Below are 17119 nucleotides of genomic sequence, written 5' to 3'. Positions count from 1 at the left end.
ACTTGGAGCTGGAAGCTGCTGATCCAGAAATCCCAGGTTGAATAAATTGTTCCCTGAAAAGTTTAATTTATTTGAATTTGCTCTGTAATCAGAGTTTTGTGTCTTACTCGCCATTATTTTACATTGGCTGCACCTAAAGCACTGATGCACAAATATTATGTACTCCAGGCCACTGTACTCTGCATACTGCACTGTGGCATACATGTATATTCCATGCTGCTCTATATGTGTTTTTTTTTTTTTTTTTTTAATCCATACTGCTGATAATCACCTTATTAGTAGACAGAAGGTAGTTTAGAATTTTGGAATTCCATCCTGTTGATGGACACACCCTTATTTGGTCCATTTACTGTATATCTAGTTAGTTGTTAGGTCCTGGAATTTCACTGTTTGAAAATGTTGATGATTGGACAGAATCTGAATGTTTGTGGCTATCTGAGCAATACATACATCTTTTATTATATTTTATAATTCTTGAGTGCTTTATTCTCTTTGTATTGAATTTGTTGAGCGTCATGCAATGAAAGGAAATTATGTAGGGGGACTCGACTTTATTACAGTAGGACATTAACCATAGTAGAGAATTTCCCGTTGCAGTGTATAATTGTGAATATATCATTTGCATGCCAGCTATTTTTTCTAACGTGTTTATATATCTTATCTTTGCAGCTAATACAACTGATCATTAGCCACTTAGCACTCCCGGACCTGTGTCGCCTGGCGCAGACATGCAAACTTCTTTATCAGCACTGCTGTGATCCACTTCAATACACTCACCTAAGTTTACAGCCTTATTGGGCCAGTTTGAATGATGCTTCTTTGGAGTACTTACTGCCACGATGCACACTAGTGCAGTGGCTCAATTTATCTTGGACTGGAAACAGAGGATTTATCTCTACCTCAGGTTTTAGCAGGTAATTTTTTAATATTTTTTTTTTATTTGGATTAGTGATTTGCTTTTCTTGGATAGTAATCACACTTCAAGCCAAAATTGTATTATATTATCAATGCTATTTTATTTACTAATTTTGAATTTATTAATATCCTTCACAATACGCGTTTAGTTTAAAAGGTGTGTGTGTGTGTGTAGTAAATCAACATGTAGGTTTGTGTACAAAAGACATCTCATCAAAACATTCACCATTATTGCAAAGACCAATGACCATACAGAATATTTCTGGTAAAAGTAACTGGATAAATAAGTGGACTGTTTTGGCTGATGAATCCTAGTTTCAAGGCTTGGGGTGGCACAAATCTCAGCCCCTTTCACACGGGCTTTCTGATCCGATCCGCCCTGCTGTCAGTTTTTCAGGCGGACCGGATGGGATGCTCCATACAGCCCTATGGAGCAGCAGATATCTGCAGAGACATCTCTGCTGACACCCGCTGCTAGCCGATCCGATCCTGTCTGTGAAATCCGGACAGATGGAAACCCTATTTTCCATCCGTCTGGAGGATCGGATCGGATGAGAACGGACAGGTGGTCCGTTCTCATCCAATCTCCCCATAGAGGAGAGTGGGGATCTGCTCCCCCACTTCCAGTTGGATTGCCGCAGCCATCTAAATAGAAGCTCCCCCCCCCCTCCTTCCCCAACAGCCTTCTGGGACACATCACAGGCCCCAGAAGATTGCGGGACTATTCACAAAGCGCAGCTTCACTTCCGGTTTTCCTTAGTCAAAATGCTGGCGCCTGGACCTTAAGCCGATTAAACAGAAGGCTCGGGTGAGGACAGCACTGGATCCAGGGGCAGGTACTTGTCCCTATAATAAATGTCAGCAGCTTGAGTATTTATAGTATTTTTTGGGAGGAGGCTGTAGCTCCTCTTTAGGTTCTGCACATACAGTATCTCACAAATGTTACTATAAATACTGAAGCTGCTGATATTTAATATAGGGACAAGTACTCACTTTTGTTGCCAGTGGTTTAGCAATTAATGGCTGTGTGTTGAATTATTTTGAGGGGACAGCAAATTTACACTGTTAGAGCCCATTCAGACTAGCGCGACACGACTTAGGGGGCGACATGTGAAGTCGCGTGCACCGCGACTTCGGCGCGACTTGCAGAGACTTCACATAATGGAAGTCTAGGCAAGTCGCTCCGAGGTCGCCCCAAAGTAGTACAGGACCCTTTTTCTAAGTCGGAGCAACTTGTGTCGCTCCTATTAGAACGGGTCCTGTGCTAATCAATGGACCGCAACCGAGCGCGACTTGTCAGGCTGACAAGTTGCCTGACAAGTCGCGCTAATGTGAATGGGCTCTTATACAAGCTGTACACTCACTACTTTACATTGTAGCAAAGTTTCATTTCTTCAGTGTTGTCACATGAAAAAGATATAATAAAATATTTACAAAAATGTGAGATACTCTAGCTATCACATTTCAAAAACTGAAGTCCAAGCTGTCTTACTTATGTTTGGCTGGACCATGATAATGATTTCATATTATTTTGAAAAGTGTTTCAATAAGGGACAGGACCCAGTGTCCAAATTAGTAGATCAATTCGTTTATATCTGATTGGCTATTGCTGGGCTTCTCAGACATCTTAAAAAGTAAAAAAAAAAGGCCATCATGACAAGATCCTGTGTGCTCTTAAATGCATTTTAGGCTACATATACTGAGGGTGAAGACCTTTTCATATATTCTGAGTCTATATGGCACAAGCCTTCATTGTCAGCAGCATTGCAGTTGCATGTTAGTGCTGTACATTGCATGTGTTAAAGAGATTCCCAGCCTCCATCCATCCTTGTCAGCAATTCATCAACTTTTTTGAATGTGGTAATGGTCTGTAGATAGGAAGAACATGCACATCACTTTAGTTATTATTGTTTAATCATGTAATGGAATTTTAGATCTTCTCTGATTGGCTTTAAATCTGTTAGATTGTGCAGAAACACAGGTACTAGGAAACTGCTGGAAGGCTGTTGAGAGCCACATCAAAGGTAACCAAAACTCTAAGGCAGGGGCGGAGAACCTTTTTTCTGCCAAGGGCCATTTGGGTATTTATAAAAATCATTCGGGGGCCGTATCAAAATTATGAACTTAAAAATGTGCCTGTTATATTTGGTCAAACATTTAATTAACTCACCCCTAATGTGATGGCTGCAACTGCTTCTCTTTGGTGAGGTGTGTGATGTTAGCTGGTATTGATGATGTTGCTACTCGGAACTGGTTTTCCAGGTTTGCGTCGGTCAGTCTGGAGCGCAGTCGACTTTGTGGTGGTAAGTTTTGAAAAGAACTGCTGGCTGGTGGGCATAGCTGGCTAGTACTGCTGGTGGGTACAGCTGGCTGGTACTGCTGTGGGTACTGCTGGCTCAGGCTGGTACTGCTGACTTGTACTGTGCTGTGGGTACGTACGCTGGCTGGTATTGCTGTGGGTACTGCTGGCTCAGGCTGGTACTGCTGTGGGGATTGCTGATTCAGGCTGGTACAGTGCTGTAGGTACTGCCTTGGGTACTGCTGGCTCAGGCTGGTACTGGTGGCTGGTACTGTGCTGTGGGTACTGCTGGCTCAGGCTGGTACTGCTGGCTCAGGCTGGTACTGCTGTGGGTACTGCTGGCTGGTATTGCTGTGGGTACTGCTGGCTGGTACTGTGCTGTAGGTACTGCTGGCTGGTACTGTTGTGGGTACTGCTGACTCTGGCTGGTATGGCTGTGAGTACTACTGGCTCTGGCTGGTACTGCTTTGGGTACTGCTGGTTCTGCTGTGGGTACTGCTGACTCTGGCTGGTACTGCTGGTTCTGGCTGGTACTGCTGGCTCTGGCTTATACTGCTGTGAGTACTGCTGGCTCTGGCTGGTACTGCTGGCTCTGGCTGGTACTGCTGTGAGTACTGCTGGTTCTGGCTGGTACTGCTGGCTCTGGCTGGTACTGCTGTGAGTACTGCTGGCTCTGGCTGGTACTGCTGGCTCTGGCTGGTACTGCTGTGTGTGCTGCTGGCGGGAAATGCTGGCTAGCAGCGGTGCCGCGCTGGAGGAAGAGGTGATGTTTCCTGTATTGGTCACAGGCGGAGTGCATTTGATATCACTCCGCCTGTGACTCACTCAGACTGTCACAACAGAGCCGGAACTATACAGGAAGCATTGGCTCCATTCTGACAGATCAGCTGAGAGACACAGACTGCACGGGGGGCCGGACCAAATGACTTTGAGGGCCGCATACGGCCCCCGGGACATAGGTTCCCCACCCCTGCTCTAAGGGATAACTAAACCCAAGAACAAAATGTAATACATTGGAGCTTACAAGTCGGTAGATGTGATGACTGCATTCGTTTTCATTTTTCATGCTAGAAACATTTTCAAGTACAGAAAAAACTGTTTATCTTGCCAGAAATTGTCACATCCTGTGAGCAAAACAAAAAGCACAAACAACCTTCTCTTTCTTCTGTAAACTGCTAGTCCCATCAGCCTCCAGGTAATGGTGATGTACAAAGGCTGACATGTTTGAAGTCTATCATGGGTGAAAGCTTTGGCTCTTTCAGTAGTTACTGTGGAGGAGTCAGTGTAGCCACTAAGAGACCAGAAATGTGTTATTTACAAGATTAGCAGATGAAAATAAAGTGAGAATAGCCAGGAAATAAACTAATGCACCCACCAAATCTAACTGGTAAGTGTTGATGTATTACATTTTTGTTTTTAGATATTATTTTTTAATGTGTATGTAAACCTAAAAAATATAAAAAGCTTTATAACATTCCTCAATCACATTTATATATCTCAATTTCAAGCTCTGTGATCACTGTTATTGTGAATAGCTATTAAATATCTGGTGACCCTGCCAGTATCTTTTTAGCCACGCTTTCCCTGTCAAGGTTCAGGGCAGTGCCATCTTAAGAGCATTATAGGCCCCCGGGCAATGCAGTGCACTGGGGCCCTGCCTAGACAATCACCCACGAGAATAAAAATTCAAATTATCGATAAGGCTATATTTATTGGTACCTCCAACAAAATCAGTGTTTAAAGATTACCACAACGTTTGGACAATATAACACGAGCTTAAAAAACAAGAAAACAATATTAATTTCTGCATATAAAAAAGTAAGTACTTACCTTTTCCGTCTTTCTTTCCTTTCTGCCATGCTGGCTTCCACAGCAGTGCCCCCGCCCTTGCGCTGTGGCTGTCCTGGTGTGTGCCTGTCACCCAGCGGACCTTGGAGGTAGGCAGGCCCTTCTGCTGCTGTGGGCACCTCTCCATGACCCGATTAGCCTGACAGCAGTGCCAGGCTAATGACAGCTTCCAAGTTCGGCGGCTGGGTCCAGTGAACACACACGCGGACGGGAGTCAGACTCAACTGTCCTGTGTGCCTGTTTCTGTGGAGGTGGACAGGCATTCCTGCAGTTGTGGGTTCCCCCTCAAAGGCCCAAGTGGCCTGACAGCAGGGCTGACAGGCGCTTGCCACCTGCTAAGTTCGGCGGTGGGAGTCGGGACTAATGCTTGGCTGGGGCTTGGGTTGCTGGGCAAGTGGGGCCCAGGGCAACTGCTCAGCGTGCCCATGTGGTAAGACGGCCCAGGTTCAGGGTTGCAAAACCCCTGGCAGCATTGTCCGCATGTGTGATCACTCCCACACTGGGGACAAGAGAATGCTGTGCCAGTGCATGGCATGTCCGTAGTCCCTTTGTACGGCCTGTGGCATCATAGTCTAATACACCCCCTTTTCTGCCCTGCATAGAGTGATTGACTGTGCCTGTTTTCTGAAGTTTCATTGTTAAATGTTTACAATACAGCCAATCAGCCTCCACTGGCTAAACTAGGTGTGCAGTGGGCAAAATATCATCTGACGCATAGTTTCCCAGCCAACATCTACTGTTTGTCACCAGCAATAGCTGGGTATTACAGCTTTGACCATGCCTTCTACACTTGCACGCAGCACTGAACCTATAGCTATTGCAGTAACATATGGTAATTTGCTTACATGTTTGTACTGTTTGAATGTGACCACGAGCAGCAATTGTGGATATCATTGCTTACAGAATAAGACTTTTTCTTTAGACTTTAATTGACATTTCTACTGTTCATTTCAAAAGACTACATTTATACTTTTTTCACATACAAGCAAGTGTCTAATTGGTCACCTAAGAACGGATTAACCGTTTTAGGACATGTTGTTGTTCTGCTTTAATTAATCCCCTTGGGCCGCTTTTTAGAAAACATAATGGCCTGGTTGCTGATTTCTGAATAGTTTTGTGCTGATACCAAAATTGCTTGAGTAACTGTTTTGGGATGCAGTGTCTCTCCAAGCTTATAACCTTGGCAAGGCTCCTGGACTCAGCCAGAGGCAATGACATAATAATTAAAAATCACATCAGTCTTTTAAGAAAATGTGAAATGGTGATTATAATTTAATAGACGTACTAGAAGATTTTGTGCTATTTTCAAATCATCATATCCTCTAGCAAAGTAGTTTTACATACTTTATATTTTGAACATTAGTATTGCAGTATGCAGACACAGTACAGTGCTCCAGGCATGTAAATATCCAGAGGCTAGACTGAAGGATATTTAACTTATTGATGATTTTATTTATTGATGAGATAGATATCTAATTTGGCATAAATATATTTCCAGCCGTATCAGCTCACCCAGCAACTTAAAATAAAACTCTCCTCCAGCTTAGCTGAATCCTTGCTGATGTCAGCATGTTGTGTATAAGAAGTATGTTATTGGATAACATTTTTAAGCATTCGGAGGAAAACCGTAAATCTCCAATAAGCACCAAATAAGCGAAAATGTCAAATACAAAACTAACCTACAATAACTAGGGTATATAAATATGTTTTTTTATGTTTAAATATAATTTAGATGCAATTTAATTTAAACTTTCTATGCTTCTATATTTGTAAACGAGGAATTATTCATTTGGGTTTCAAAAGATAGCATTTAAAGGAGGTGCTGCTTAACATCCCTTTATTCACAAAATAATTTCTGGGACTACATACACATTGTATGACCAAAAGTTTGTGGACATCTGTTTTGTGCTGGTACCCTTTAACTCTAACAGGTATAAAACTGATCATAATACTGTATTATTGTATTGTGTTGCAATTTGTTAATGTATGCGCCATCAAAATTACAGACTGTATACAGGGAGTGCAGAATTATTAGGCAAATTAGTATTTTGACCACATCATCCTCTTTATGCATGTTGTCTTACTCCAAGCTGTATAGGCTCGGAAGCCTACTACCAATTAAGCATATTAGGTGATGTGCATCTCTGTAATGAGAAGGGGTGTGGTCTAATGACATCAACACCCTATATCAGGTGTGCATAATTATTAGGCAACTTCCTTTCCTTGGGCAAAATGGGTCAAAAGAAGGACTTGACAGGCTCAGAGAAGTCAAAAATAGTGAGATATCTTGCAGAGGGATGCAGCACTCTTAAAATTGCAAAGCTTCTGAAGCGTGATCATCGAACAATCAAGCATTTCAGTCAAAATAGTCAACAGGGTCGCAAGAAGCGTGTGGAAAAACCAAGGCGCAAAATAACAGCCCATGAACTGAGAAAAGTCAAGCGTGCAGCTGCCAAGATGCCACTTGCCACCAGTTTGGCCATATTTCAGAGCTGCAACATCACTGGAGTGCCCAAAAGCACAAGGTGTGCAATACTCAGAGACATGGCCAAGGTAAGAAAGGCTGAAAGACGACCACCACTGAACAAGACACACAAGCTGAAACGTCAAGACTGGGCCAAGAAATATCTCAAGACTGATTTTTCAAAGGTTTTATGGACTGATGAAATGAGAGTGAGTCTTGATGGGCCAGATGGATGGGCCCGTGGCTGGATTGGTAAAGGGCAAAGAGCTCCAGTCCGACTCAGACGCCAGCAAGGTGGAGGTGGAGTACTGGTTTGGGCTGGTATCATCAAAGATGAGCTTGTGGGGCCTTTTCGGGTTGAGGATGGAGTCAAGCTCAACTCCCAGTCCTACTGCCAGTTTCTGGAAGACATCTTCTTCAAGCAGTGGTACAGGAAGAAGTCTGCATCCTTCAAGAAAAACATGATTTTCATGCAGGACAATGCTCCATCACACGCGTCCAAGTACTCCACAGCGTGGCTGGCAAGAAAGGGTATAAAAGAAGAAAAGCTAATGACATGGCCTCCTTGTTCACCTGATCTGAACCCCATTGAGAACCTGTGGTCCATCATCAAATGTGAGATTTACAAGGAGGGAAAACAGTACACCTCTCTGAACAGTGTCTGGGAGGCTGTGGTTGCTGCTGCACGCAATGTTGATGGTGAACAGATCAAAACACTGACAGAATCCATGGATGGCAGGCTTTTGAGTGTCCTTGCAAAGAAAGGTGGCTATATTGGTCACTGATTTGTTTTTGTTTTGTTTTTGAATGTCAGAAATGTATATTTGTGAATGTTGAGATGTTATATTGGTTTCACTGGTAAAATAAATAATTGAAATGGGTATACTGTATATTTGATTTTTGTTAAGTTGCCTAATAATTATGCACAGTAATAGTCACCTGCACACACAGATATCCCCCTAAAATAGCTAAAACTAAAAACAAACTAAAAACTAAATAGTCAGCTTTGATATTAATGAGTTTTTTGGGTTCATTGAGAACATGGTTGTTCAATAAAAAAATTAATCCTCAAAAATACTCATTTGCCTAATAATTCTGCACTCCCTGTATTTTGAGAATTTTAAATGCTTCTCACATATTGCTGCTATATGCCTAATATCCCTACATTTACAAAATATATTCTGGGTCTACATACACATTGTATGACCAGGAGTTCATGGACACCTGGCCATTACTCTTATATGAGCTTCATGGACATCCCATTCTAAAACCATTTTTATAATTTTTGGGTCTACGGAAATTTTGTGCCGTTCATTAAAAAAAACATTTGCAATATCTGATACTGATGTTGGCTGAGAAGGGCTGGCTCGCATTTGACATTCCAGTTTATCCAAGTAGCATTCATTGGGGTGAAGGTCAGAGCTCTGTGTCAGGCCCCTTGGGTCTCTCTACCCAAAACTAATTAAACTGTGTTTTGTATAGACCTGGACTGTATGCTGTAACTTTAACATTACCCTTTACTGGAAACGTCTCCACTGAATCATTTGGAGGGGCGTCCACACCTTTTTGGCTATATTGTGTATAGGGTGCATCCACAGAGGGAGTTTTGTGCTGGTACTCAGGAACTCTAACCAGGTATAAAACAAATCATCATACTGTATTGTATTGTGTTGTGTTGAAATTTGTTAGTGTATGCTCCATCAAAATTACATATAATTTGGGAATTTTATATGCTACTAACTGTGGCAGAAAACTGTTCTAACTGTTGACAGAAAAAGTTATCAATCCATTAAATCCCAAGAAAAAAAAAAAAACACAAAATTGCATAAAGCAGAGCTTCATCTAAAAGGAAAGCTCCACTTGTGAGCCTCCCCCCCCCTCCACTGGCACATTTGGCAACTTTTTTTTTGGGGGGGGGGGAGCGGGTACCTGGTTTACCGGTACCCGCTCCCACTTCCGGGGGACGTAGCAAAGTCACCTGGAAGTTCGGCTCCCCTCCTCCTCCTCCTCCTCCCGCTGCCAGGCCATTCACAAAGCGCATGCACGGTAGTAAAGCAGCTGTGAAGCTCCAAGGCTTCACTGCCGATTTCCCTTACAACAAATGGCGCCGGCAGCACCCGAGAGCCAATTGAAAAATCGGCTTGGGAGAAAGCCCTGCTGGATTTGTGGACAGGTAAGTGTCCCAATATAAAAAGTCACCAGCTACAGACTTTAAATTTTTTATGAAAGAGCCTGGAGCTTTGCTTTAAGTCAGACAAAATCTTTTATTACTGTCAATATAACAATTGGCATTAGACTTTAGTTAACACGGACTGTCTGAGGCAAGAACTGGGTAAGACCGTTTATGTGGCCTCATTGCAACCAACTGGTAGATATTGGAAATTTGGTATTAAATCTGACTGGTTACTGGAAGAAATGCAAGCTGCATAAGGGACAGATTGTCTGATTTACTGATGATGATTTGCAGGTCCTGAAACAAACAAAACTAGAGCAAACTGGAGTAGCAATCCATCTGATTTCTTACATTTAAAAAATGAAATCCCATCAGCTGCTGTGGGCATCTGATTCCTATTGGCATTACTTTCCATTCTCCGTTTTTTGTAAATGATCCCCCTTATTGATTGATAAATCCATTACACTGTTTTTCTGGACCATTGGGCATTATTATTTTGTGTCGTTTATCTGTAGTATACTTTTTCTTTTACATGTCTACACCAAGTCAACATTTTTGTGTTTAATAAATCTTGCATTACTGTATATATTATGCAAAGTATAATGTGCAAAGTATACATTCACACTAAACAGCTAGCAAAACCACAATCAGTCCTTATGTCTGACATGCTAAACATGTTTAAAATAATAGCTGGCTAAGCAAACAGATGTAAATGAAAATCTGTTTTTGCCTTCTAATACTTCTTCTGTCAGCCGGTAATATTATGAAGTGTTTACAGTGCAGGTTTCCCCCAGGGCAGCATATTACTTGAAGGCTTTACCTATTTCTCTTATTGTTGAGGAAAAAACTATCATTTGAATTTACAAGCACAGTTATGAGACCCACCAGAGCTGTCATTTTCAAGACCAAGCTGAGTGGTGCTTTGTAAAAAAAAAAAAACACACATTTAGGAAGCACGGTGAAAATGTGCAATTGGCAGCCTTACATAAAGAACAAGCAGGTCTAGAAGGTGTGATCACACCATGAGTGTCTTCATGTCAGGAGATAGGAAGGTAAGCATTACACCTTTGGTAATTAATTCTTTGACAAGTTTCTATGTTGCACAAGGGATTCATATAAAAAAAAAAAAAAAGAAATCCTAGTCCATATATTAGCATATTTACCTACTGACCCCCACACTAAATTGATGCTTAGTTCTCGGAGTAAGCATCCTGTTTACCTGAACTTCCATCCTTGCTTTACACAATGGTATCTTCACACTCTTTTATCCATTAATATATAGGACCAGCTTTAAAAGAGAAAATAAATAGAGTGTATGTCTCTAATTTACCATTCAAATGAGAAATCTTAATGTCTTTAAATTTAGCATAAATTACATAAAAAAATGGTTATCCAGCTACATAGTTGATGACAATATTAATATAAAGGATTTATATGGCACCAACAGCTTGCACAGTGCTTTACAAAGTAAAGGGAGACTGTACCGTTTCAATACAATTTAATACAAAAGGATTAGGAGTGCCTGCCCATGAGAGCCTACAATCTAAAAGGGATGGGCAACTAATACAAAAGTTAATAACTGTAAGGGATGAGCTATATTGCACTAAACAACGTAGCTGTATGTTGTTTCATGCAATAGCCAGTGGGGCCACCAATCAGGTCCGTCGAATGAGATGTCCGTCGGCCACCCCCGATTGCTCCCCAGAGAGACAGAACAGTAGTCTGCCAATGTAAACAAGGCAGACCACCAATCTTTCAGAGATGAACACAGGGATCTTGTTTTGCTGCTATTTAGGAACACAGATCTGTGTTCATCTAGTCAGTCCATCCCCCACACAGTTAGAAAGCACCCCCAAGGGACACACTTAACCCTTTGATTGTCCCTGGTGTTAACCCCTTCCCTGCCAGTGTCAGTACAGTAACAGTACATATTTTTTTAGCACTAATTACTGTAGTAATGTCACTGGTCCCCTCAAAAGTGTCAGTTGTTCGAACTGTCCGCCGCAATGTCGCTGATTGCCGCCATTACTAGTAAAAAAAATGCCCTACGCGTTCCAAACTAACGCGTTTCGTCACTTCTCTGAGGACATCGCAGGAAGTGACGAAACGCGTTAGATTGAAACACATAGCATCATTACGTCACGATAGGTGGAACGCAAGCTGGAAGCACCGCTCACCACTCTGCAGAGAGGACACCCAGCCCACACCGCTGACCACCATTATTTCGCTTGTACATTTTACTGCTTTTTAAAACCCCATATTGTGGGGAATAAACAAAATCTTAATTTACTACACTATCTGGAGCTTCTTTCTCCTTCCACCGTACCTAATTGGCCGCACATCCCATGGTGTGAAGGAGCCTGTTACCAGCCCTTAGAATCTTAAAGGGGAACCCATCCCAGCCCAGGGGGCAATTAAGCACGAGTGGTCCTAATGCCATAAGTCACATGGAACCCACAAGATCTGGTAAGTGATTTACTCTACCCACACACACGGTGAAAGGAATTGATGTCATGGACACTCACGTTTGAGCACTTGCACCTTTGAATCCGTTGGAAAATTCAGTCAATAAGGACTTTGTTGATCAATTTTGAGCACTACAGTCACTTTTTTTGGACTTTATATGTGATCACATTTATTGAATGTATATATTGATTTATTATTTATTTATGAAGTCACCGATGCATATTGTGGCATGTATTTATTTATTAGATCATTGAATGATATTTGCAAAAACATAAGGTTGTTCACAAAACACTTTTTATTCACCATATTATCATCACCATATATATTTAATTTATATACTTTTTACTGACAGTTTTTATGTTTGTCACATATTACCTGTTGTAGTAAATTTCACTGGTATACTTAAACAGGGTTTAACCAGCAAGCGCTGTAGCTGGCCTTTTTATCAAGACCATACTTTTTAAAACATTCCTTGATATGATTTTTCCTGTAAATGGGGTAAATAATCATAACATGGAAACTGACAGTCTCTATTCATTTCATTTTCTGTATTTTGATTGATTCCTATAAGTTTCACACATTGCAAAACTAAAATCTTCCATGAGACCAGACGCAGGACAGATATTAAAACTCAAATATGAACTAGTTTCACCATAGCAGAAGGAGAAAGCAACTGGAACACCTTCTCGTACTGTTGGTGCAACAGTAGCATGTATGTGTAATATGGTATCCACAAATGTTTTCTACACTGATATTCTTGACAGGCACAAACCTGGACATAGCTATGCCTTGACAAACTTTATCTATTAATATGTTAATAGATTTTGACAATTTCCTTTAAAATGATCAGTAACAGACTAGCTTTTTGAAGATAACAAGGTTATAATTCATAGTTCATCATATTTTATGCTATATTGCGTATATGGTTGTTCATGCTTTATGATGTTAGAAGCTTCTTGTATTGGCATTCCTCCTTCCAGTTTAGAAGCCATTAGGTGTTTTCTTAATTAAGTATTGCTATTTTCTTCCTGTACCTGTCAAAATGTCTTTAATACAGTACAGTGTTTTGAAAGAATTTAATTACTCTGTGTGAAACTGGCAGTAAGAATTATGACTAAGAAATATATAACACTTCAGATTGTTTTCTTCTACAAGTTATTGTATGAATTGTGTGCTTTTTCTTTCTGGTAATTGAGCAGTTAGTTGACGATTAGGAGATCAACTATAAAATTGTTATTAGTGACATAAACACAGCACGATAGCTATAAAACATCTCATAGTGATCACATTATACAACAAATTTTTACTAAATATTTAGTCTTTTCTTGTAAGGTTCACTTATTTCATAAAATGCTAATTTTTGGTTTGTAAGTGTCCAGAATTATATTATACTTTAATGCTAAAATGAATAATTCCAGACATGTCTAGTGTCCAGGCAAAGAGCAGTATCAAGAACAGTTGGCTTCGGCACCGTTCCCATACAATATTTTGATTTCTGCACCAATGATTTCATAGGTTTGTGTATCAATATATACAACAACCAGTCAAACGTTTAAAAATTTTACACTTTTCCCAGCTTTTAATGAAATTTATGCAGTTTTTTGTCTCAACATACTCTGAAACTAAAGCATAAAACCACTAAACAATTGGAGTTAAAGCTGATCTCCAGCTTTTAGTGAATTTTCAAAAATATGTAAAAAGTGCAGCGCTAAAAATAAATGTGATATAATGACAATATCATACAAAAGGTGAAGATAAATACAATAAAAAGTCCCAAATGTGAATGGTGAAGGAAAAAAAGGTTCCAAACTGATGTGTGTGATCACAGTGCAAGTCAGATCCCGACACCGATAGGGATTAATAATGCGCTCACCAGAATGGATGAACCCAAAATACCATATAGTATATGGGTCAAACAAGCTTGCAGATTGAATAATAGGTCCCCAAACTGATGCTGTACCTCGGACACTCTGATGCCAGAATATAATAGATATAGGCAGAAGCAAGCTCCAATTCATTCAGTGACATAGAGAAATGGAGTAAATGAAGCAAACATAGTGTGAATCCACTTTAAATATTTATTAATACAGGTAAAGGAATTGCACTTACAGACATCCAGGTATATGCACAGAAAATAGACCTATTGATTGGGCTGGATATGGCATTCATTTCATTTCTCTATGTCACCGAATGAATTGGAGTTTGCTTCTCCAATTTTTTTATATAGTTTTTATATATTTTTGTCATTTTTGCCAACTTTTTTGTTAGTTGCATGTGCTAGCAGCTTACTTCTTTGCTAGCGCAGTACATCACATCCTTTTTTTAATGAATTTTCAATAGCTTGTTTGGACCAAGCTGTTTCAAACAAACGATTTACTTTATTAGGATATGCAACAGCTCTCAGCGCTGTATGGACAGCAGCCAGGGTTTTACACATAATGTGGCCACAGCATGTAGTAGGGTAAAAGAAAGTGTGACATGAGCCAATGAATTTAGGAGAAACCAGCCCTGAGTAATGTAGAAAAATATGAAAACCCCAATATTAACCCCAATCTCACCACCAGGAGAGAGGGTCAAGAAAGAGGTTTGGGCAAGAAATTGGCCTTTTAAATGATGACTCCCAAATAAATGCAAACTAAAAAGTATAATAAAAAAATATATATACATAATCATTTTTATTAATACCAAGAGCGATACAATATACAAGCATTCATTACATCAAAGGGTCAAATAATGCCCCAATAGAAAGATTGAACACACATAATCTTGTGTTAATAATGGAGATCAGGACAAAGCTGTTGTCGACATGTTTCACGGCACATCTGACCCACTTCTTCTGGACTATTTGTTTGTCCACATTAATTTCACAAATATCTGTTAACTGACATATCAGCTGTAAAAAAGGATAGGTTCCAGTTAGGGGGAGACAAAAAACATCTGCATCAAAGACCACGGAACCGTCAAAAGTTGCCACTTGCCCGACATCAAGATGAAATTCTGAGATAAAAATCATGGATCATTCTAGGTTCAACACATAAAGTGCCTGTGTGCATTTATTCAGAGATGTTCTCCCATTAGTAGGTATGGCTCATGGGTTCAATCAGAATTGAATATGGTCAGTCCCCATGTCCGATGCCTGGGTCTCCCGAGACCCTGCCAGCCACAGATGTAAAATAATAGGAACTTTTTTAAGAGAAAGTCCAGCCTCCTTCCGAAAAATAATAAAATGAAGCAGCTACAAATACTGTAGCTGCTGACTTTTAATATTAGGACCCTTACCTGTACAGGGATCCTGTGATGTCTGCACCCTGGCCGTTCCTATTATTTCTCACTCCATTTAAATTAAAATGTTCAGCTATAGCTGAGGCTTTGATTTAACATGGTGTTACCATGGTTGTTTGAGAAAAAGAGGCATAAACCAGCTCTATATATAGTATAGTAGCTCTTCTCTGCAGTATTTGAATTCAGACACTCTTACTGCTTTCCATCTACTTGCCAGCACCAAAGAAAGACATGTGTTGAAATAAAGAAGTTTCCGCACTTTTTTTGTGGTTAAACTCGTTTGTGTTTGATAAACAGATTTAGGGTTCATATAGACTTGAGGCTTTGGTGGGGGTGTTAAAGACATGCAGTAGAGCCACATTTTCAGCATCCCCAACTGCCCCCCCCCCCCATCTTAAGATTCAAAGCAGCAAAAGGGGTGTTCACTTTCTGCTCTCGAGATCCTTTGCTACACGCCCATAGCTAAAAACTATTTTTTTCTGATGTGTGTCTGTAACGTGGTTTTGACACATTGGTGTGGCATTCAAAGGGTTAAAACAGATGACATATTGCCTCCTCACTGCCTGTCAAACACCTCTGAAAAGCAAACTGAATGTAGATCTTGCCACGCGTCCAAACACACCCTTCCTTTCAAGAATCTCAACAGATACTCTAAAGTTGGGTTACCATCGGTTTCAAATAGCACCTGTTTGTTAGAAGGTTTGCAGTCTGATAATAATTTACCTTGATGCATTGTTCCAGCACCTGGCTATATCCACGGCAAGCTGAGATGTGTCGGGAAAGGGTTTTTGTTTTTTTTTTTTTGGCAAAGATGCATGTAAATACTGGGTAGGTAGCATTATCAACTACTGTAAAGGCCAGAAACAGTACCCTATATGTTTTTGCCATTACAGGTTTACAAGATGTTTTAAATGATGTTTTTGAGCACCAGCATATGTGTTGTCGCTCAGATGCAGGGCTTTTTTGTTGGAACTTAGTTCCACCACCTCTGGCTAAGGCCCTCTGCTCCCTGCTAACCACTATCACTTGTAAACATAGAAGTCCAGCTTCTGTGTTTCAAGTGGCAGTTTGTCTCCCAACAGCTCCCACAGATCTGATCACCTGAGCAGCTCCCACTGAGCGCAGGATGGGGACAAGGGAGATGCAGGTGCCCAGGGAGCAGTGCTGATGCGGAAACCCTCACTGGATGATCTCCCTGCAGTGTAAAGGGACGTACCAGAGCTGGCTGGGTGCTTACAGCAACAGATGTAGTAAGACATTTAGACAGTGATGAAGCCATGGTTTGGGGGGGGGGGGTAGATGGAGGGAGGCAGTCCTTAGGGAGGTCAGAGCTCAAGAGGGATAAAAGTGAGATGTGGATGGAGAGGTAAACGGCTATGGAAGATGGCTGAACACTGCAGTCTGTATGTAGTGCACCCCTCAAATCTGCACCCTGCTGTATGTAGCACACCCCCCAACTCTTCACTCTGTATGTAGCACACCCCCGAAGTATGCACTCTGTGTATCCCCCCAAACTCTGCACTCTGTATTCAGGGCACCCCTGATATCTGCACTATGTATGTAGCGCACCCCCGAACTCTGCACTCTGTGTACTCCCTCCCCCAAACTCTGCACTTTGTACGTAATGCACTCCTGTTATTTAATGCCCCTTAAGACCCTCCCACTGTTAGTG

At 41.0% G+C, this 17119-nt stretch overlaps 1 protein-coding gene across 1 annotated transcript in view; it reads left to right on the top strand.

The window, feature by feature from the left end:
• Positions 1 to 17119, top strand: part of FBXL4 (F-box and leucine rich repeat protein 4) — a 94999-nt gene that overhangs the window by 42025 nt on the left and 35855 nt on the right. Inside the window, exon 4 of the mRNA XM_082250246.1 lies at positions 670 to 914. Within this exon, the coding sequence (XP_082106372.1) occupies positions 670 to 914 (245 nt within the window). The remainder of the gene's footprint in view (positions 1 to 669; positions 915 to 17119) is intronic.

This window comes from Pelophylax lessonae (genome assembly GCF_965119305.1).
Source record: "Pelophylax lessonae genome assembly, chromosome: 3".
Classification (NCBI taxonomy): Eukaryota; Metazoa; Chordata; class Amphibia; order Anura; family Ranidae; genus Pelophylax; species Pelophylax lessonae.
Note: the sequence above shows the minus strand (reverse complement) of the source record. Positions and strands in the feature narration are given on the sequence as shown.